The 23,994-nt window shown below is 44.4% G+C and overlaps 1 protein-coding gene across 1 annotated transcript; it reads right to left on the bottom strand.

The window, feature by feature from the left end:
* Nucleotides 1-220: 220 nt before the first annotated feature.
* Nucleotides 221-22,716, bottom strand: LOC136611542 (E3 ubiquitin-protein ligase RNF14-like). Its single transcript, XM_066591225.1, has 9 exons — nucleotides 22,619-22,716; nucleotides 19,094-19,192; nucleotides 16,792-16,952; nucleotides 14,881-15,032; nucleotides 8,397-8,900; nucleotides 4,459-4,687; nucleotides 3,909-4,081; nucleotides 2,613-2,743; nucleotides 221-551 (listed from the first exon to the last, which is right to left on the bottom strand). The coding sequence occupies exons 3-9, from the start codon at nucleotides 16,943-16,945 to the stop codon at nucleotides 494-496; spliced, it is 1,401 nt and encodes a 466-aa protein (XP_066447322.1). The 5' UTR covers nucleotides 16,946-16,952; nucleotides 19,094-19,192; nucleotides 22,619-22,716; the 3' UTR covers nucleotides 221-493.
* Nucleotides 22,717-23,994: the final 1,278 nt, after the last annotated feature.

The following is a 23,994-nucleotide window of genomic DNA, read 5'->3' as shown; positions in this document are numbered from 1 at the left end:
CTTGCTTTCGCGGGACAACCCCTTTAACGATGTATGTGTAATATCCCTGCTGAATATCTGGAGTGTTGTACAACATTCTCCGTGACCTTACTTAATGACCTCTACTCGCAATTGGATTTATGTTTCACAAGATATCATTCGTGAAAGGTTTTTGTCTTTTTTAACATCCAACATTATACAGAAGAACATGCAAAAAACTACTAACATTTCAAAAGCGAACTGAAAATAACCTTTTTATTTTGGCAAATGAAATCAGTATCTGACATTTATACTTAAGGCAATATATTACTGAACATTAAACACTGCTGAGTGGCTAATTAGAATTCTTAATTTTCGTGCTTGGATGTAAAATATGATTGCGTTTAACATGTTGATACAAAGAATCTGTATACCCTGTATAAAACTCTGATAAAGTATTTGCAGTGCTCAGTGATAACTGGTAAGATAGTCATTTAGAAGGAACATGCAGGAAATCTAGTCCCATAGCCGCACATCAGTCTTCTCCATTGTCATCTAAAAGATCCTGATCCACGTCTATGCCAAGGAACAACCTGCAAATGAATGGGCATGGAAAAAAGGTTACATTTTACAGGTAGGCTGTACAATCACTTTATTAGTGACTAGCTTAGTTAGCAAAATATATCATCTATTCCAATATAAACCATAGATATCTGTGCAGCGCTTGTGAATGGATCAGGTCCCCAGCCATATGAGATTCAAGTCAAAACTGCAGAAATGTTCTATGGTTACATCACCCATCAGAAACAAGTGACCCTGTCAGATTATATCCGTTACATCATAGGTACTGTAGATAAACACAATACTGACACACCAAGTGCCATGACAGGAAATACATGTTCTTACATATGCAAGAAACATTACACAACAACTATGCAATCGATTCCCAGTGTAGCTCAGTTCCAGAGATCACTAAGGGACAAAACTGTCAAACTCTCACTTAAGTTTTAACTCTTAACCCCTTAAGGACCAGACACTTTTTAGGGGTTTTTACCCTATTTTTTTTCCTTCAGCTACTAAAATGATTTTTGCTGTGGTTTTTTTTCCCCGTGGCATATAGGGCTATTTTTTAAATATCTTTTTCCACTGCCTTTTTTTCAGTTTTTTTTAGTTTTATTGAGGGTAAAAAGCTAAAAAATAAAAAAAAAGGTTTTTTTTTTTTAACATTAATAGTTATTTTTTTTTTAATTAGCATATTTACGCTAAAAGGACCAGACACTTTTTAGGGATTTTACCCATGTAGTGGTTTAACTGCCCTATTTTTTCCTTTAGCTATCAAAAATAATTTTTTGCGTTTTTTTTTGTTTTTTTTTCCATGACATATTGGTCTATTTTTTAATACCCTCTTCACTGACTTTTTTTCCCCCTGTTTTTTAGTTTTATTGGGATTAAAAAGCTAAAAAAAAAAAACATTAACAGTTATAGTTTTTTTTAAAATTAGTATATTTATGTTACAATAAAGTATGGGAATGGGTTCCTCATTTTGTTTCGGATGTTAATATATAGTATGTATGGTTTTGGTTTACAGGGCGCATATAGCGATGGTTTTGGTTGGTGTCGACTTTGAGTTATTTTCTTTCCTATGTATATATTGTTGTTTTATTCTGTAATTTTTTTTTTACTCATGTATGTAATTATTGTTTTTACTATCTCTGTCCCCCATGACGTCATACAAGACCTTTGGGGGACATTCACATGTTTGATTTTTTATTTGACATTTTTTTTACTGTAGCTAAGGGCATCCATAGGAGCCTCAGTTACAGGGAGAAGCATCCCCTGTAGTGACAATAGTCACTGGCAGAGCTGATCAGGGTCTTCTACGACCCTGCAGCTCTGCTGTAGCAGGGAATCCTGGCCGGTCACGTGACTGCCGGCTCCCGTAGTGGAAGAAATACTTCCACTTTTAAGTACAGATCGCTCATTGAGCCATGTGTACTAAAGAAAGGGGGAGGCAGAAAGGGTTGAAACCCACCTACCCTTCCTCCTCCAGGTTATCAGCTGTGTCTAACAACTGACAACCCATCCTGCTTCTGATTGATTGCAGAAGCAAGAGGCTTTAATCCCTGCCGTAGTTTTACATATGGCTGGGCTTTAAGCCCAGGACCAAGTGCCGTAAATTTACAGTGCTTTGTCCTTTATGGGTTAAAGATAAACCCTCATCCTGAACTAGTATAATGTTTGGATAACTGAAGACAGACATATTCCAATGAGGAGTTATGAGATAATTATACTTGAGCTCCTCTGCAGAAAGTCGGCAAACGGTTCATGCTCTGCATTGTAACACATTCCCCCTCAACACCCTGTACAGCGGACTTCTAGATGCCTTACTTGCCTACAGAGCACAGACCATTTGCCAGATTACTGTGAGCAATGAAAGAGAGTTCAGATATAATAATTACAACTTTAGGATCTGCCTTCTCTTCAGCTATTATAGTAGTTCAGGGAGGGTTGTATGGTAATATGTTCGATTTAAATGTTTAGTGAAATTGGGAACAATGTATAGTTTTGTGAGATTTTGTAAAGGCAAAAGGCACCCCCTCCCCTCTGTCTTTCATATAATTCAAAACTTCTCCAAAGTAATGTTAGATACGTACTGATTAAAGCATTCTGAAGAAGGATCGTTAAAGTGGATGTATGGATTCCCTCGAGACAGTGTGCTCATGCATAGCCAGCAGAAGTACAGCTTACATCCAGTGCAGGTCATTTTGTTACAGCCATCAATTTTCTGTTAAGAAAAAAAAAAGGCATTCAGAATGGGCACAACCTTTTTTAATTGAGTTAAAATATGTACTAAAGTAAACATTTCTAATCTGTTTATATTCTATACTTGTTTGTAGAGCAGGGGTATCATTCCTATACTGTTTTTTTCATTTACCATGTAAGTTATGGTGCTGTTGGGTAGGTGACAGGGAGCCAGGTATTATTCATATTCACCGGCTTCCTGGTTCCAGTGCAGTGCTGTTCACAAATCTGACTCTTTTTAGAGTCCTGTGCATGTGCGCTCCCATAGACTCGTATAGGAGAAAAAGTGCAGAGGACTCTGAAAAGAGTCGGATTTTTGGCCGGTGTGCGAACTTCAGAGGGAGAAACGTGGGAACCTCAAAGCAGGCGAGTATGAAAAATACAGCACTCTGCTGCCTGTCAACTGCCATAACAGCACCGTAACTTCGTTCATAGTGCTGGAGGGAGGTGACAAGTTCCCTTTAAACTTGTGTGGAACACAAAACAGTTCTTTCAAACATTTAAATAACCCCCATCCTTGACATTTCATTGCTGTTAACCAATTACTCAACTGTTATGAAACTGTATTCCCTACATTTAAAGGGACACAAAAATAAAAAAAAAGTTTTTCCAGTTCTCATCTTCAAAAAAGGAATGAAAACTACTTTATTCACTACATGTTAGAAATGCAATCAACTGGGAGCTGGGAGTAAGAATTGGTTGATTGGTTTGAAACATGCCAGCGTCTTTTCAAGATGCACACTTCCGTTTTTAACATGAACTGAATAAACTAGTTGTTTCTAATCCTTTTTGAAGACGAATGCTGGAAAAAAACAAACTTTCATTGGATTCGCCAGCTTGCATACCTGTCACTGTCATTCAAATGTACAGTCAGTCTAAATGGGAGAAACTTTTGAATACACATTGTGGTGAGCCTTATAAGGTTTCTCGTGTCTTTGAGCACTAAACATACGAACTGCTCAAAAAATTAAAATCTATGACAGAAATTCCTCCCCTAAATCTCCTACTCGCTCACATCAGCATCACAGGTTCTGTTCAGAGCCTCCCTCACTGAGTTGGGTGTAATGAAAAAAACAAAAAATCAGGACACAATATCACAGCTATTCATTTTAAACAAGGAATTGAATCCGCCATCCTTAGTATCTAACCTGAATATGAGTTCCGCAGCGCGGACAGCACTTGGAGTTCTGCTCCAGCCAGTCCATACTCTCCATTTCTTCCACAGCTTTCTGGATTACTCTCTTTCCATATCTCTTCTCCAAGAATTTCTTGCCTGCTTCATCTGCGGCCAGATACTCTTCACGCAACGCAACAAGTTTTTCTGAGAGGCAAAAAAAAGACAAAAGATAAACCCCCAAAGTCTACAGAGTAAGAGGAGTAGATACATAACTAAAATGATTATTAATAACAATTCAACAGAATTTATGACTGTTGTAATACTTCTTTGTACTTTAGATGAAAAGATTTCATAAAAGATATCCAATGAGTCTTTTTTCTTTAAACAATGAACATATTTGAAGTCAAAGTCTGGATGCCACAAAAGCCATTTAAAGGGGTGTTCTAAGAAAAAACCCAGGTTTGTGCACCCTATTACGCTCCCGTGCCCATACCCTATGTGTAGGAGTAGAGGACCAATTTACGTTTATAGTCATAATGACTTTGGGTGCAGACACAGGAATTTATTGTTACTGAACATACCTGCAGTTACTTTGCAAGGGGAGACTCCGTGAAAGGTCATTTTACATAGGATACAAAACGCATATTGGCAGACTGCGCAAATGCCCATTGTATCCTCTGGCTCCTGCATGACTGGCGTTTGACAACTTGGACGTGGGCAGTAAACAACATCAGCCATTAAATCCAAGCTTGACTGCAAGAGGAGACGGTCGTAGCGACTGAAAAGCTGCTCCCCAACCAGATCCTTTACCTGCAAGTAAACATAGTCATGACCAATATACCATAGAGAAACCGCTATGCCCCGCTTATGTTTGCACTTTTAGGACTACGACTTCTTTTGCATAGTCAATTATGGTAATGCAATGGAGCAGCAGTAACATACATTTAACAAATGAACAATATCACATAAAGAACGATAGGTCAGGAAGAGTATGTTTTTCCTTAGAGAGAGCACCTAGAAGATCAGAGAAGACTTATAAGGCCACCCATGTTCCTCTGGGACATTTATGTAAATTGAAAGATGGAACAATGCCTCTACAGCGCCACCTATTAGAAAACAGCATTCCGGCAAGTCCAAATTAGACTGGGAATATAAATGGAAGAGAAAACCCATGTACAGAAAGACTGCTTTGGGACACTGATGAGTTTATGGTTTATTTGTAGATTACGCTCCAGCAACAGGCTTGTGGCTTTCAAAGCATTGGCAGCTAGACACTTCAGATGCATCTATGTACTGCACTGTACTTAAAAAGGTAATCTGGAAACAATGTTTTTTCAAGTTGTCATACATCCACTTGGTAGGTAAAAACTGATAAGCGGGGGTCTGATTGATCCCGGGAATGGGGTCTGGTTTGTCTATAAGTGATCGGAGTGGGGTCGCATAGGTAAACTGTTGCCCTAGTCATTGCAATGAGAGTGCCAGAAACTGCTGTGTTCCAAGTGCTCAGCAGGTGACCAGAGTTCACAACTTAAATGTGTCCCCAGATTGTCAGCACCACGTGTGAGAAGTACACTACCAGTCAAAAGTTTTTAAAACACCTAAAAATTTTCCAGTTTTTATTGATATTTACAGTTTAATGTCTCAAGTGAAATTACTTTGACTCTACAAAGTAGCCCCCTCCAGCTGGTATAACAAAAGAGACATTCTTTCTATAACTGCATCCACATATTGTTCTGAATTCTACGTTACATTGTTGCAGAAGTTCCCACAAATGTGCTGCACTTATAGGTTGTTTTGCTTTCACCCTTCTGTCTAGTTCATCCAAAACAACAAGCTCAATGGGATTTAAGTCTGTAGACTGTGGAGAAAATTCTACTTGTCTTCTTAAGTTGTTCTGACATAACAAAGAAGTATGTTTTGGATCATTCTCTTGCTATAATATGAATCCCTGACCAGAACAGGCGTACACTAGAGGGTATTGCATGGTATATTAAATGCAGTTGAAGCCCCTTTTGTCACATGTGTCAGTCACCATGCGCAAGGTGCCAACTCTGGGTCTAAACCATCATGCTTCTTGCTCCATGCTTGACAGTTGGTCTCACACTCTCAGGAACCATCCTTTCACCTACTCAACGGTGTACAAAAACCCTGTGTGATCTACCAACTATGTTCAATTTTGATTAATCGGTCCATAAAACCTTCTTGTACTCTTCAGTAATCCACTGGAGGTGCTGCTTGGCCCAGGCAAGTCTTTTTTTATTTTGCAATCTTAGCAGTGGCTTTCTTACTGATCCTCTCTCTACCTGTCAAACCTGCAGATAGAATTCACAGTTTAAATGGAAAAGTATATTTTTTGCGCTGATTATGCAAACTGTTGACTGACAAACACTTGTCATCTAACAGGAAGAGGTCTGGCAGACCAAAGACCACTACAAAAATCACAGTTTCCTCCAGCTTCCAAGTGCGCTTCGATGGTATAGGAAACTGTACTGATTGCCGGGGGACTTTCTCCTTAGGACGGACATACACTTCTATGTGTTATAAATGTCTATCATCTTTGGTTAATTGCCTTCTTCTTGCCATTATGATATCATTGTGTTCTGTCCTGAAGTGCCAAAAAAACTGTTCAAATCCTGCCCTAGAGGGTGCTGTAATGCAGTCTGTTCCAACACTGGTTATATAGCATCAGAGGGTTTGAAAATAATCTACAAAGAGTTGAGACACCTGTAGGAATAGTTTACATCCAATTTCAAACCATAATTTGTTTCATGTGCCGCAGAGCAGCTGTCCTTGAGGTAACCCTGAAAAAAGTAATTTGGTTAAAATCATAAATTCAAACTATTGTTGTGTTTCAGATTAAAATTTCATAATATTTTTATGTTTTTAACTTGCTTTTGAACCATTTTAGGTTATTTTCTGGACGTAACCTGTGTTAATGTAAAAAAATAACTGGAAAAATCAGTGTTCTAAAACTTCTGACTGGTAGTGCAAGTCTGGAGTGAAAGTGGTCTGAAGTCCTGAGAGCTAACATTTGAACTACTTAAGTAATAAAAATCCATAAGCCTTGTTAGAGACAACATGTAGTATAAATCTGCCCAATAAGAAACAAGTGGTTGTTTGTTCTTGCAGTCCCTTCTCCCTTTTTAAGGGGCTCAAGGCTGCAATAGTCTAAAACATGTAAGTAGCAACCACCTGTGTGTCCTTTTTAGCATGGAATCTAATAAAGCCTTAAAGGGGTTGTATCAAAATCAAAAATTATCCACTACCCATAGGGCATGGGTGTGAAGACCATGGGTATGAAGGCTGGGTCTCCCACAACCCCATAAGGGGGATCCCGATCACCACATCAATGGTGCAGAGGACGTGCATGCATGACATGCTCCCTTTATTTCAACAACAGTGTCGGAGATTGCCGAGCGCTCATACTCTGCATTTACATAAAACTTTGGGAGAGATTTACCTAAACTGGCATTTCATAAGCCAGTCTTAAATCAATGTATTGGAAGTAAAATGTATTAAGAGGTGCGCCTCTTTACACATTTGGCGCATTAGCCATATACAAGCATAGACGTGCTATATAACATTTATACAGATCTGGCATATATGATAGTAAAATTATTGAACTACCGTGGCTCCTCCCACCTAGATCTTCTAACTTTGAAAAGTCACAAACTTTAGCACAAGTATGGTGTGCACAGAAATCTGCAATAAATCATTTAATACATTTATTGCTTTATTATGTTACATTTTTTTACCGACATAGGGACTTTACTTCACTTTTTTTAATAACTTAGAATATGCAGGTTGGCATATTTCTGCATGCAGATATGCACAGGCGGTTGTTAGGACATTTTTCAAGGTACGCCCTATAAGGCACATACAAGTGACGGTCATAGGCCCAATTTAAATTGGGCAGGTTTGATTTGGGGAATCTACGCGGGAGATCCACAAATCAAGTCGCCCATAGGGAAGCAGGTGTGTCCGCAATTGAATTAAAGCATGTAGATTTGTTTTGCGGACCTTTTGATTCGGAAAACAAATCGCAGTATGCTCCATTTCTGTGCAGTTCCCGCACGGATGGCTTCCATTGAAGTCAATGGAAGCTGTCCAATCCGCGACACACCCGCAGCCAACACTGTGGATGTACCGCGGATCCCGCGGGAAGGCAGGAGTTTGAAAGAAAACTGTACTACGCATGTCCAACGGCGAGCCGCAAAGACCATGGATAGTACAGCAAACCTGTAAGTGGAGAGGTCTGCGCGAACACGGCTGCTAGAAAAATACAGATACGCAGGGGTCACTGGCCACGGACAGGGCTGGATTCCGTGCAAGATTCCCAGCACGGAATCCACCCTGCCCTTGGACTTAAGGCCATAGGAACACGTATTAGGCACACGTTTTGGGATGAGATAACACATGAAAGTATACATTTGCACTGACATAAGATAGTAGGTTTTTCGGCAAATGATTGTGGCAGGGATTTCTTGTACTTCAGATGACTCGACCGCCTTTTACTTACCTGAGCAGGTGTTGCAACAGAAGTGCACTTTGGTTCAGGGCAGTTTAGTGCATGGACTTGTCCGTCCTTAATCTGGATTTCAAAGTAGTCTTTGAGACAGTAGTTACAGTACACATGCTCGCAAGCCTTAAAGTGTGTGCACTCGCTTCCTAGCTTCTCCATAAAACAGATATTGCACAAGAATAGTTTGCTATCAAAAACCTTCTTCTGTTGGGCTTCATTGAAGTCCAAGATGCATCTGACCAGAGCAGGAACTGACTGCACGTCCTGTATGGCCCGTTTGTCATATGGTGCCTTTTCCAACGAGGCCCCATCTTCGCAGGTCTTTTCAGTGGTTTGCATCCAGCTCTGTAAACCATTGCTAGACACGTCAATTTCATATGGAGATTTAATATTCAAGTAATCAAGTGTCTCCTCCTTAAGAAACTGAATCCATGGAAATATGACAACACATCCGCTGTTCTCCTCCCAGAGGTCATCTAAACGCTGGCATAACAGACTGAGCTGAAAGAATTTAAAAAAAATAAAAAGTCCGTTAATGTTTTTTCCTCTTATGACTGCTTTTCATTACACAACAGGTACTACTATATGGGAAAAGAAATGCAATTTACATATGGACATTTATCAAGTTAAACAAGGTATACAAAAGTCGCAAATCTCTGCACAAGCCTTGTTTGTGTAAAAAAATAGAAACTTTTTGCAATTTACTGACGCTCACACTACTTTTTAGAAAAAAAAGTGCATGGCTGGCTGGGAGGAGATGCGGACGCAGCCCAGCATATTTATGTATCATTTGTGCCAGAAATTGTAGTAAATTATACAAGAAATCTTCTACAGCTCATAGCACACATATGTGTATGCACACGGATGGCCCAAGATGTGCCTAATGAACAAAGAGAAAACTCTTGGTATTGGCAGGATCATATTAAGACCAGTGTTTGAAACGCCAATCTTAATATATCCTCCTGCCCCCCTTACAGTGCACCCAAACTTCCAGGTTACTTTTCAGAATAAACTGCTGTGTGTCCATAATGGAGAATACCTATTCCTGGCCATTACATGGTTTGTATCCTGCAGTTTTCCCCTCTGCAGGCTGTGTATTTAATTCTCAGGTCTTCCTTGAGCTGGCGAGTGGGAACTAGCTGTCATCTCCATGCACTGAACACATAGGTGAGCAGTATATCTTCTTTTTTTTTATCCCTGTGTAGCACGCCCGCATAAGTTACAGTATCATGAAGGACATCATACAGTAGTACTGAGCAGTGTAATTGTGAATCCAGCACTAAGATGAAATAAAGCACTACAAACGGCAGCCATTTATACAAGTCTACCTGCCTCTATCTCCCGCTTGCCTCTCTGTAGGCCTTCTTGTAATCTAGCTTGGTGCTTCAGCTGCTAGAGACAGATTTTGCATGACAACAGGTAGTGGCCAGCAAGTTAAAAGTAAGTAAGGCCCCCATGCTTAGAATTTTAGTGATTTTCACCACCAATATGGTAAATAAATAATGATTGTCAGTTTTAAAATTTTTCACATAAGCACAAGTTTGTTCCAAGTGTATGAAGATATCGGACTTCTGCCTTACAGCACTAGTATCAAGCTGCAATGATTAAACTACGAGCTATCAAAGACGACTACATATTCACACATAGGCAGGGCTTAATAAGATTAAATACATGGCAACTCGGGTAGCCTTCACTAGGCTAAGGACGATCTGGCAACCATTAGCACTCCGCGATTGCATCTCGGGGGGCGGATGGTCAGTTGGAGAGCCCGCTTTATACCTGTACCCATTCTGCACCTCTGTGATATACATGTGCACCACAGACGGCAAAAGGGTTCATCAAAGGACATCACAAGAGGATTTTCACAGATTTGTTGATTTACACTGCCAACCACAAGATTAAGTAGTTCTCCTTGGCTAAAGGTAAAATTTTGAGAAACCTGCCAATGCCCATATATACAAACAGCTTCTGTTAAAACATTTCTTAGGACACCCCTACCTGAGAAATCAACAGGCCGTTAAGGGCTTATTTCACAGGAACGTAATTTCACCACATATTTCGCGGTGAATGGAGTCAACGAAAGTACATTGATTTTCATTGATCTAGTCACACTTGCAAATATTCATGGTGTGTAATACTCTCACAAAAAAGGAACGCAGCATGTTCTATTTCACAGGTACAGCCCTATTGTTCTGTATGGGCTGCATATTAATACGCAGCGTATGTGTGGCATTGAATATGTAACGCCGCTATTAGACAGAGCAGGGAATAAAAAAATAAAAAAACTAGTGGCACTGCACATGACAGCGTGCGTGAGATACACTGACATGCAGAGTGCACAACTGCTGCCATATGCAGCAATAACTGTCTGATACAGTGGTAAAACGCTGCATGATACACGCAGTATTTTACGCATACGGCCGTGTGAATGAGTCCTAATACTCAGCATTTTATAGACTCCAGGCAGTTATGGTTGTCCCCCAAAGCTCTTCCTTCTTATGTCCCAATCTGGCTGTCAACCATTATAACAAAAGTCTCAAAGTGTTGTGGACAAACCAGGATTCCCCACACGGACTGTGGCAACCTTGGCACCTGCCTCAAACACTTTCTTCCAGCGGTACTCTAGGCAAACTGAACAGCTGAAAATCACAAAAGTCAGCAGATTTCCCCCAATACAAGTTAATGGTCAGATCTTACAACTTTGCCCTTGACCATGCCAAACAATCCTATTTCACCACACTCATCCTCTCACAGTCCAAAGTGACTCTGACACGTTTTATTAGTAGCTGCCTATGATGGATCGCAGTGCTGAGGGCCTGCCAATGTATTTCAAAAAAAGTCTATAATATCCAGCAGGCAATAATCTCCCAGTCTCAAAGTAACTTTGATTCCCTTCCCACCCGCACCTCCACTAGTTCACATTCAGCATTTGATCCAACAACAGAAGCGATCTCCAGGCTCCTCTCTTCTTTTCACCCCATTACCTGAATTAGTGGCCCTATTCCATCACACTTTGTTCAGTCTCTCTCCCTTACCGCTATTAGTCACCTCACTACAATAAAAAGCCTCTCTTAGCCCATTCTTGCTGCAGAGCGTAAGTTTACGTCCTGGCAGTGGGGTACTTCCCGCAACAGGACATAAACTTACATCCTGGAGATAGCGCGGGATCTATCCCGCAGCGGGAGCCGGCTGTCAGTCACATCCGGCGTCCCGCTGCAACAGCGTTGGGGGCATCGGAGATGCTCCCCCCGCTGTTAACCCCCTCTGTGTCTCCGGCCGGCTCTCGCGATCTTATCGCGAGAGCCCGGTCTGTCGCCATGGTAACAGGACCCCAGACACTGGCATCCTGTGTTGCCTATGATCGCTGTATAAGCGATAAGGCATGGCAGAGCAGTAGCTCCGCCATGCCTTATGACAGCGATCATGAGGGCAGTGGTCAAAGTCCCTCAGAGGGACACAAACAGTGTAAAAACAACAAAGATTAAAAAAATGAATTAAAAAAAAAATATACAAAAAAACATTTTTTTATGCTTTTTCTCAGATTAGCATAAAAAAAAAATAGGTAAAAAAAAAAATAAAACCCCACATACTTGGTATTGTCGCGTCCATAACGACGCGTACAATAAGATGCACATGCTTTTGACTGTGCACGGAAAAAAACGCAAATAAAACCCGCAAGACTGAGGCAAAATGCTAATTTTTAGCATTTTGCCTCACTAAAAATGCAATAAAAGTGATCAAAAAAAGCCGTATGTACCCCGAAATGGTACCAGTAAAAACTACAGCTCGTCTCGCAAAAAATAAGCCCTCACAGAGCTCCGTACATCAAAAAATAAAAAAAAGTTACAGGACTTTGAATGCAGCGATTTAGAAAAGAAAAAAAAAGATTTCCAAAAAAAGGGGTTTTATTGCAGAAAAATGGAAAAAAAACGTAAGAATTTTGGTATCGTTGAAACCATACCAACCCGCAGAAAAAATGGATTGTGTCATTTATGCTGCATGATTAACGCTGTAAAAAATATATATATATATCTATGGCAGAATTGATGCGTTTTCTCTCCCTGCTATCATAAAAAAAATAATAAAAGTTTACAATATAGTCTATGTACCCAAAAGTGGCACCGATAAAAACTACAGTTCGCCACGCAAAAAACAAGCCCTCATACAGCCGCGTCGACGGAAAAATAAAAAAGTTATGGCTTTTGATAAACGGAGAAGAAAATCCACCAAAAATTGTTGCGTCCTTAAGCCCAAAATAGGCCATGTCATGAAGGGGTTGGGGTGACTACCCACTAGCGTTTTTTTTCTGCTGCGAATTTGCTGCTATTTTTTCTGCCAATTGTCAATGGGACTTTCTTATGTTAAAAACGCATCGCAACTTTGCATGTTTAACATTAGAAAGTCCCATTGACAATGGGAAGAAAAAATAGCAGCAAATTTGCAGTAGAAAACAAATGCTAGTGGGTAGTCACCCTTATCTAGTATCTTTTCCTCCACCTATAAACATGCAGTCATATCTCCATCACTAAAGAAACCATCTCTTGACTCCTTTTCTGCTGTCACCTTCCAAAACCATCTCCACTCTTCCCTTCATCTCTAAACTCTTGGACCATCTAGTCTACTCTCATCTAATAAGTTCTCTCTCTGATAACTTTTTGACCTCTTACAATCTGCTTTTGGTACTCTACAATCCACAGACACTGCCCTTACGAAAACGTCAAACATTTCCCCCCGATGACTAAAGCGAGTGGCAATTACTCTCCATTGATTCTTCAGAATTTTTGCACAGTGATCAATGCCATAGACCAGCAACTCCTCAGTATGCTCCGCTCAGGATACTGATCTCGCTTGGTTTTCCTCCTACTTCTGTAGGCGCTTGTTCGGTGTTATTTGCCAGCTGTACTTCTCCTTTCCCCTTGCCGTTGGGGTTCCTCTATCTACACAGCACTTGTTAGACAAACTATCAGCAGATTTGGCTTTCAGTACCCTATTTAAGCTGACTACACCAACTATAAACTTGTTCCCAGAACATGACCCCTTCACTACTACTAAATACCAGTGATTGCCTGTCCACTGACTCTAACTGCCTCTCTGTATCAGCAACTGAACCTTTCAAAAACGAAACGTCTTGTGTTTCCACCATCTACTAACCAACCTTAAACCTGATATTACCATCTCAGTGCATGATACTAGCATAACTCCCAGGTAGAACGCAAATTGACTCCTATCTTTTTCTCACTTGCACACCCATGTCACCTGTACCTGCAGTACATTCTAGAATCTGCTCTTTTCTTACTGTGGATACATCAAAAGTGCTCAATGCTGCCCCCATTCATTCTTGGCTTGGTTACTGCAGCTCGCTACTGATTGGAGACGACACCGTTCAATGAAGAGAAGACCAATCTGTCCTGAATGCAGCGGTCAAACTTATCTTTTTGCCCAACGACTACACAGATGCCTCCACCCTGTGCCAGTCATTGCATTGGTTGCCTGTCCACTATAGAGTACAATTCAAAATCCTCACTCTCATCCAGCTGCAGCTACCTATATCCCTCATCTCTGTTACCCCACCAGTGCTCTCTGTTCTAATGACCTTACACCAAGTTACTCCTTAATCCTAATTTCCCATTCCCATCTCTAAGATTTTTAATCGAGCCGTAACAGTTCTCTGTAATGCACTACTCTGCACAGGTTAATCCCCACTGACCACTGCTTTAAGTGTACCCTAAAAACACATCCTTTAGGAAAGCCTACCACATTAACCTAATAAGAATTACCTACCTACCTAATTAGTTCTTTTCTGTCTATCCCTCTTTTACATTCCCCTTTGGAACCCAAACCCTTCTTCCCACTGTATTCCCTACATCTCTCATGCCTTAAAGGGGGTATTCCTATCTCAGCAAGTTATCCCCCATCCAGAGGTTAGAGGATATCTTGCCAATCGGTGGGAGTCAGACAGCTAGGACACCCACCGATGCAGAGCTTTTACCGCAGTGTATCCCTGAAGTTTGACAGCGGGCGGCAGCATGCACCGCCAAACCATTAACTTCAGTAGGAACTGCTGAAGATAGAGTTCAAGCACTTAGCAATTTCCAATAGGCCCACTGAAGTAATGGCGCACATGTGCGGTCACTGCTGTCAATTTCTGGACTACCACCAATCGGCAAGTTATCCTCTATTCTGTGGATAGGGAATAACTTGCCAAGATGGCAGTAGCCCTTTACAAAAGTACATATATTGGTTGGTCTCCAGCTCATACATCATATATAGTACCCTAACTGAAAAATGGTGGGGCCATTGTACTGAACAGGTACTTGTGTCACCCCTTTTTCTTCATAGTTTGTAAGCTCTTTCGAGTAGGGCCCTTATGTAATGTCTTATTTTTGTCTGTTTGCGCTCCCTCTGATTAGTGAAGTATTGCAGAATATGTTGGCACTATAAAAATGACATATTATGGTCATTATGGTAAACGATAGGTAACCTGTCTTGGTGAAAGCCACTTGCAGCTCAGTGTGAAGTTCGGGGGTGCGGTGGACGGGTAATCTGAAGGAAGTTCAAAGTTCAACACAATTGGTGGCAGAAAAGCCACGGTCTTCTCAAAATCTTCAGTAAAGGAGGCGGCGGCACCGTTACCTTGAAGGGAGAAAAAAACAAAAATACTTACAGTGAATGATAAGCATTTAAATGCTTCTAGTATTCAGCTACCATATACATCACAGCATATTTTCATATTCAGCATCTGACAATCGAGGGGCAATATGAAAATCACCAAGACTATGGTTCCAATCTAGTTCAAATATGCATTAGTTCTACAACTCTGTACTATGTTTCCTGTGACCCCATCCCTATATCCTGTCCCCCTATATGGCTGCTCGAGTCGCTGGAAGACAGCTAGGGAAATAACTGCTCCGATTATCCGCATATACATTTCACACTGCAGCGAATGCAAGCAAAATGCGTGGCTCTGGCGGGGCCCGTCGGCCCTGGAGTCGGACACAGTGCTGCACTGCAACTTTAAATGAGCCTGCTGCTATGGGTGCCGCAGGAGGAGAGGAATGCACCGTTAGGCAGTGCTTACCCGGTGCTGGGCTAGTGTGGACGTGGAGCTGTGATGCTGATGACACCCTGGAACAGGAATTGGAGGTCATCAGGTGAACTACTGGTCCCAGCAGAGAGCAATGTGCTTAGGCAGAAGGGAACAAACAGGACCTGAAGACAGATTCTGCAGCAGAGGAGGGCAGGAGCCAATGGGAAGGGAGCATTCAGGCACCAAGACAGAAGACTGAAGGGACATAGCCTAGGACCATGGCGTATAGCTTTTGCCATTAGGGGGCAGACACTAAGCAAAGAAAGTGTTAGCGCCTCCTACCGGCTATACCCCTCCTGCAGGTCAGCCATTTTTAGCATTGTGTACTCACACAGTCTTCAGTTTTCCTGACAAGGGCGCTTCATGGCTAGCACTACTTTCCCTTTTTACCCAACTGAGGAGGGCAAACAGACTGGATTTAACCTCTCTGTTCACAGTCCGACTCTTGTAAGTTAGACCCTGATCCGCCACCCTAAGTGACCCCCACAGTGGAGCACTCCCTCCCTCCTCCAAGGCAGGTGAGCACTCTCTCTCTGCCAAGGTGTTTCCTCCCCCACCTATTTTGCCAATGCCGGGGTCTCGCTCCGCCCCATCACCAATCGCTTCTCCCTCTTCTTTTTTTCCTCCTCTTGTGCATTGGGACGTTCGTGGGTGAGGGCATTGGTCCGCTGAGCTCGGGAGATGTAATGGCTCCTCCTTTCTTCCATACTAGAGGGGCAGGCAATGCTCCTCTTCCCTGTCCAGGGCAGTGGAGCTCTCTATCCAGGGGGCATGTCTGACGGCGCCTCGATTTTTCCCGGGGCAGCCTCTAGCTCTTGCACTTCTGGTTCCCATGCTTGCAAATGTAGGCCCCAGGTGCGGCCTTTCCACCAATATAGGTTTTTGCTGTCATGGGGAGAGACCCGACCTTGTGACTCGGAGCTCAGAGTCAAACTTTAAAGTGTATTTATTCTGAAACACCGCAGCATTTCAGAATAAAACACCCACCGGGCAACAGGCATCCTTGTCTTGGGTTCCTGCTACCTGTGGTTTGGCAGCATGAACCTGATGCTAGAATCTCTTTAAATGTCAGGCCGAAAATCATCGCATTTGCACACAGTGGTTCGAGTATCTGCTCTATCACTGTATGGTCATACTAAAGCTTAGTAAGAGGTGGATAACTATGAACTCATTGAATATACCTTATTTATCACAAATAACTATAGTTATAAATGCAGCATGTCGGCAACCGATGACATCCACACACTGCTAGCACTGCCGTGAAGACGTATTACATTGTTTGGGTCGCATCAATATCTTACTTACTTTTCACAGATACTTTAAAATGTGAAGCTAAATCCAGACATAATAGAATTTCCCCTCCTGAAGCAGCATCTGCCCTCTTAAATTCATCTTCTGAGTAAATACTAGCCAAGGCTAGTAGTTCATCCTCCTGGGCTTCTTGGTCTTCTGTTGACATTGGTTATCTGTGATGGCCAAGAGACAGTATTTAAATAAGAGATCTACAATGGTCTTTCTTGGGCCATCATAGCTTGAAAGTACATTCAACTTAAGGTCCATTTATGGTACAAATGATGCCCGACACTCGTCCCTGTGTGTGCTCGCTCCCGTGCTGTTGCACGGCAGGTAATATCGCTGGCTCACTCACGGAGCGGCCAGCAGTGGGGCGAGCAGCAGCAGGAGATTTCTCTCCTCGCTCTCCGCTGCGCCTCTCCATTGATTTAACATAGCAGCCGTTCAGTTCTGAACGTCTGCTATTTACACTGAACAATGAGCGATCTGCTCATCGTCCATCATTTATGCGGCATGGACGATCAGCTGCTCACTGATTGCTCAGTGTAAATAGCAGCCGTTCAGTACTGAACGGCCGCTATGTTAAGTCAATGGAGAGGGGCGGGGGAGCATGAGGAGTGAAATCTTCTGCAGCCGCCCGCTGTGAGCCAGCGATATTAGCCCCCGTGCAGTTGCATGGGAGCTGGTATGTGCGGGGACGAGTGTCGTGCATCGTTTGCCCGACATTCGTCCTGTCTAAATGGGCCTTTACTCCACAGCATGATTATTTCACTGGTAAAGCATCTGCCAATCAGCACTGTTGGCAAGCACAGTTAATTAGTGGGCACTGTATTATGGCCCTTTTACACACAATGATTATCGCTCAAAATTTGTTCAAATGAGCGAAAGTGAGCGACAATCGTTCAGTGTGAAGCGAGAATATCCCTCACTTGTCATTAGCAGTTATTTAAGCCGACACTTCAGTCCAGGCTTCTAGTCCTGTGTGACAGCTCTCCACTTCCCATGGGAGAGGGGAGGTTAACCGCTGAGCTAGAAGTGAATGAGAAGCCCATGACCCGCTGGCAGGACTTTCAGTTTGAAAGAACTGCACAAGCACAGACGACCTTAGCGGTGCCATCAGCGCTTGTGCAGTCTCTGAAAAGACTGTCGTCCATGTAAAAGTCACTCTCACACAGGCAGGCTTGTAAAAATGCTGCATTTTTAAACAAATAGAATACAGAAAGTAATGACAGTAGGCAGAGATGAAAATGTGGAGCAAGAGAAAGCGGGGAGAAATCTAAAGATCACAATTGTCACTAGTATCTGTCTGGAGGCTGTACTGAACGGAAGTGAGTACAATATACACAAGAGGAATCATGTCAATGGGAGCCCAAGGATGTGTTCAGCATTCCCACCACATCCACTGAATCTAGGTGAAAAACAAGATGTGAACCTAACGAGCACAACTTACAATCATAGAATGGTACAGTTTGAAGGGACCTCCAGGGTCACTGGGTCCAACCCCCTGCTTAATGCAAGATCACTAGGGCTGGGGTCAAACGGGTCGGAATTCCAGTGGAATTCTTGCGGAATGGCCGCACCGAAAAAACGCGACATTTCCGCTGGAAAAGCGCATCTTCAAAACTCGCGCCCTTTAGCAGCAGGTTTTGGAGCGGTTTTTACCATCGGCATTCCGCTGCTGCCTTCTCTCCCCATAGAGAGAAGAGAGGCCGCTGCGGAAAAAAGAAAAGAACAGACATGCTGCGGAATTGAATTTCACACCGCTTGTCAGTTTTCGTGCGGCTTGGCCGCAGCGTGTGGATGAGATTTTTGCAAAATCTCATCCCCTTTGCTGGCTAACCCTGGGATTAGGAGCCACGGGCGGAATTGCCGTGCAGACTTTCCGCACGGCAATTCCACCCCGTGTAATCGCAGCCTAAATCATCCCAGACAGATGTCTGTCCAGCCTCTGTCTGTACACTTCCATTGAAGGAGAACTCATCACCTCCCGTGGCAACCTGTTCCACTCATTGATCATCCTCTCTGTCTAATATCTAATCTGTCTCCTCCCTTTCAGTTTCATCCCATTGTACAAACGAGAATAGGGCTGATCCCTCTGCACTTTCTTATTTGCACAAGGAAACTTGAACTGCGGCAACTATGTGTATAGAGGAAAAGGCTGCACTATCTTCCATCGGTTTTTCAGGGCTGTATCTGAAGTCATTGTTCCCTACTGCATTAAATTATAAAAAAATTAAAAAAATAGAAATTGATTGCAGTAGAGGAAAGAAGGAAACCCTAAAACTATCAAAAGCCATACCTTAACAGAGATTACCTTTATGATGGAGTTGTAGGAAGCAGAAGCAGAGGTTCACTGAAGCAAAAGCTGATGCAGAGTGAATAGACACGTCGCCATTATTGATCTAGTAAAAGACTGAAATGCGGTTAATTATTTGTATCAGATTATAGCAGATATAAAGTATATAAAGCTACACAGTATACTACACAGTATCAAGGGATGTCCCTACAAGTATGGGGACCAATGAATACACATGATTCAACCCCTTAACGACTGCCCCATCGGGAAACTACGTCCTCAGTAAGTGGGCTTTAATCCTACAGGACGTAGTTTTATGCATCCTCTTTGGATTAATGCCCACTTGCCTGAGGACGTGACAGCTCCATGCTGTCGGTGCCCGCAGGTAGCCGACAGCATGGAGCTGTCATCCCAGGATGCGGGCAGTCACCCCCGGCATTGCGATCGGCGCTATCCAATGGAATAAATAAAACTGTGAAAAAAAGTAGTAATTCAGCTGCCCTGATCGATCGGATCCATCAGGGCAGCTGAAAATTCTCACCTGGCTTGTCGGCGGTGTCCCCCGGAGATCTGGTCCTCCCGGACCCGCCGCCGGCCTTCTGCGCATGCGCGCCAGACGATGACGTCAGGCGCATGCGCAGAAGCCCGGGAGCCCCCGGCAAATTTAAAAACTCCTGGCTCCTGAAGGTAGCCGGGAACCAGGAGGTTAGCGGCGATCGCGAAAAAGTTTTTAAAAAGTAAAGTTTCACCTCCCCTCATGGATCGGATCCATGAGGGGAGGTGAAAATACTCACCTCGGGTCCTCTGCGATGTCCCGGGACCCGAAGTGCCCGTCTGCGCATGCGCGCCCGATGATTGACATCGGGCGCGTGCACAGAGGGGCTCGAGCCCCGGGAAATTTAAAATCCCTCTGCTCCAGGCTGCCATGTGTAACCAAGAGCAGAGGGATGTCACCAGGGACATGATCACTGTCATCCAATGGATGACAGTGATCATGTAAAGTAAAGTAAAAAAAAAGGGTAGAAAGTAAAAAAAAAAAAAAAGGTTAAAAAGTAAAAAAAAAAGTTTTAAAAAGTTAAAAAAGCTTGCATTTCATCTCCCCCCACGGCTCATATCCATGAGGGAGGATGAAATGACGTACCTAAGGCCCGCGGATTTATCCACGGACCTTACCCCAGCTTCTGCGCACGCCGCCGTCGCCACAATGGCAGGCGCATGCGCAAAAGCTGTGATAATTTAAAATCTCCCTGCTCCTGGCTACAAAACTTAGCTGAGAGCCTGGAGATTTCACGGGGGCCGCGGTGAGCGGTTCCTGATCACGTGTTCGCCGTTATCCAATGGATAATGGCGATCACGTAAAAGTAAAAAAAAGGTGAAGGTTCATCTCCCCTCACAGATGCGATCGGTGAGAGGAGATGAAACTTTTTACCGGAGGCCTCCGTATTTGATCCCCGACGCGATCTTCCTCCGTGAACTTTCCCGGATTCTGCGCATGCGACCGCCGGCAAAACACTGGACACATGCGCAGGAGTCGGGGAGCCCAGGAAAATAAAAATTTCCTTGCTCCCAGCAACCAACGGCCGCCGAGAGCCTGGAGCAGTGACGGGTGGCCTCGTTGAGCGGTCCCCGGTCACGTAATAAAAAGGTAGCGATCTACCTTTGGCTGGTCTCACACGAACAGTTAGGAATTACGGATTCCGTATGCGTCTGATCCGCGGTAATACGCGGATCGCATTGGATTACACAATTCCGCTCACATTAGCGGGTTGGAATTGTGTAATCCACTCGCAAAAAAGAGAAAGCAGCAAATGGTTCTATTTTACCATGGATATCCGCAAGATAGAGCCCATTGTGCTCCATGGTCGCAGATATACCCGCTGCCCATACGCAACTACATTGTATACGGGCTGCGGGTACCCGCGTCATCGCTAAGCGACGGTGCGGGAAATACAAACAAAAAAAAGGTACTGCGCATGACCGCCTGTGTGAGTAGGCAGTTATGCTCAGTACATTACGCGGCCGCCCGCAGACTATTCATGGGCGCCCACAGCTTAATGAAAGCATGCGGGTTTGTTTTCTGGACCTTCCGGTCTGGAAAACAAATCGCTGCATGCTGTGTTTTGCCACGGATCCGGCTTTCATTGAAGTCAATGGAAGCTGTCCCATGTGTGGCACACCCGGATCTGTCACTCTTGGTGTGCTGCGGGTCCAAATAAAAGATCTCCACTGCACATGTGGGGGGCGTACGCGTCCGGAATGTCCTCATGCCGCCCACGGACATGAGGCCCTAATGTTACCAGTATAATATGCTGCAAATCTTCTGCTGAGGAAAATCCCCATCATATGCACTGGGCCCCCTGCGCACGCTGTTCTTTGATGGGGGAGGGGGGGGGGTTGCTTGTTCGTTGAGAAGAGGCGAATTCCGAGGCGGAAATGGCAATAAAATCGACATACTGTGGAATTAAATTCCACACTGCATGTTAATATGCACACGGGTTTTGTGCGGGTTATTTCCGCAGCCTGTGGGCAAGAAATCCCATCCACTTTGCTGCTGCTGTAAATGCCAGTGAATGTCCGTGCAGAGGGTCCGCGTGGCAATTCTTCCCCATCTCGCCCCCTTAAGGCTGGTTACACACAGGCGATTGCGATATCGCAGTTTTGTTCGTGAGACGTCTCAGCGCCAGCGCTGCTTTTTCCTACAAGAACATGGCTGCCGCTTGCCATTATCTTGCCAAAAAGACAATAGGGCTGTCTAGTGTTATAAACGCATCACTTCGCACGAAAACCACAAGTTTGTGTGTTGCGATAAAACGAAGGCTCCATAGAGAAACACGGCCGATAAGAAACAAAATGCAGGAAACAGGACACGGCCATTTTTTTCTGCGCACAATATCGCATAAGTGCAAACACTGCAAAAGTGAAGGACACCATTGAAGAGCATGTCTGCGTCTTCACGCAATTGTATCGCCTGTGTGAAACCAGCCCAACGCTGCGGACCTCCCACCGCGCCTCCAGCCCGCATGCAGACGGCCGAATCAGGAGTTTTTCCTAAAATATTTAGCACTCTGTTACAGCCTACGTCTGGCGGGGGGGGGGGGGGGGGGGGGGGGGGGGCGACCACTCGCTAAGGACCCCGACAAACAGGAGCGGCGCCGCTGTGCAAAATCAGATAAGGATTTCCCAAAGAAAAGCGCGGTGTACGGCGTACGGAATGTGCTGTTTATACGCAGAAACGCAGCGGCCATCGCATGACATGCGGTTTGCGGTATGACACCGCATACTTGTGAAGTACCACCGCCCACTGGTACATTATTACTTGGGGCGTTATATGAGGAGGTATCACAGCTGTAAGTGTCTTGGAAGCCCATCCACGGAGGAACACGTACAGCCATATATATCTATCCAGCCGTGCACTGGGGGCAGCAGCCATGTAACCCAGCTGACATGTCTCCCCTTGCACGGCTGCCCCTCCTTATTACCCCCGTGGTACAGGAGCCGCCCGGCATGCACAGACCCCACCGCTGCCCCGGTCGTGCCACTCACCGCTCCGCCCGCTCTATGGGTGTGAGGCAGGTCCGAAAGAGAAAACTTCCACGGCAGACATTGTGCTGTCCCTTACAGCGCCACCTGCTGTACGAGAGGACCCGCGGCATGCTGGCCGTTCTGTCAGGGCTGCCAACCGCGCAGACCTCCCCTGACAGCCGGTACAATAGGGCGTTCCTCCCTGCTGTCCGTGATATTGTGAGGCTGCAGCCGCCATGAAGACATTGTGGTATCCGCAGCCATCCTGGCACACGCAGTGTAGTCGCCAGCCTTGTGGCTTACATTTTTGTGGGTGCAGTAATGGTGGTTTTGCGCCCGTCGGGGTTCCGCTTTCCTGCTCCGCTCGAGGAGCAGAAAAGGAAAATCTGCTCACTCCAAGTGGATAGCGAACAGCGCCGGCCAGACCCTATTGGCCATAATGGTGTCCGTTGGGTTCCGCCAGCTGCCCGGCCTTTACATAGAAGAAGAAGCGCTGTGGGCAAAACTTTTGGTTTCAGTATTTTGAGCTGAACTGGAGGGTCCAACGCAGATTTACAGTCGGCCAAACCACGGCCTGCGTAGATCCAACTTTCCCGCGGAATTTCGCGGCCCGTTCACAATGTCAATTGCAGACGGGCCGCAGATTGAACGGCTTCCATTGACTTTAACGGACATTGTCCATGCGGGAACCGCACTGAAATGGAGCAGACTGCGATTTGTTTCCGTGTGCGGAATCCAGAAAACAAATCCGCCCCATTGACTATAATGGTGTCCATTTGGTTTCTGCACCTGTCTGGCATTTTTACCGGATGAAGACGTCCTGCATGCACAGCGTTTTGTCCATAATTCCATGCGGAATCGCCGTCGGAGGTTCTGAACGGAGATTCCGGCCCAGATGTCCAAAGAGCCTTAGGCTCCCTGTCCACGGCAGTGATTTCATGCCGGCCGACGCTTCCCATAGCATTGCTATGGAAAGCTCCGGCACCTGTCCACGAGCGGAGAATTATTGCGATTCTCCGCTCGCGGCGGGCAATTTGCAGCATGCTGCGAATTGCCTCGATTCTCCGCGGTCAGCCTATCTATTAGATAGGGCTGATCGGCGGAAATTCGGCAGTGGCAGCTCCTGCGGCAGAGCTTCGCCACAGGATACCGCATCGCCCGTGGACAGCCGACCTTATTTGTATATTTTGTGCTGCAGATTTTGATGCAGTTCTTGCCGAAGATTCCTAGTAGATTTCATTCTTTGGGTATTTTGGGTATTTTTCCCTGTCTGGGCAGGTCCACACGGGGCGGATTTGTCTACTTGTCCTTGGATGTCACCAGAGCTTATAGGGTGAACTCAGTACTATGTATGATTAGCTGTTCCTCACAAGTTGTATCGGTCCTTATTGGTTCAC

Source organism: Eleutherodactylus coqui, chromosome 2 (assembly GCF_035609145.1).
Source record: "Eleutherodactylus coqui strain aEleCoq1 chromosome 2, aEleCoq1.hap1, whole genome shotgun sequence".
Lineage (NCBI taxonomy): Eukaryota > Metazoa > Chordata > Amphibia > Anura > Eleutherodactylidae > Eleutherodactylus > Eleutherodactylus coqui.
Note: the sequence above shows the minus strand (reverse complement) of the source record. Positions and strands in the feature narration are given on the sequence as shown.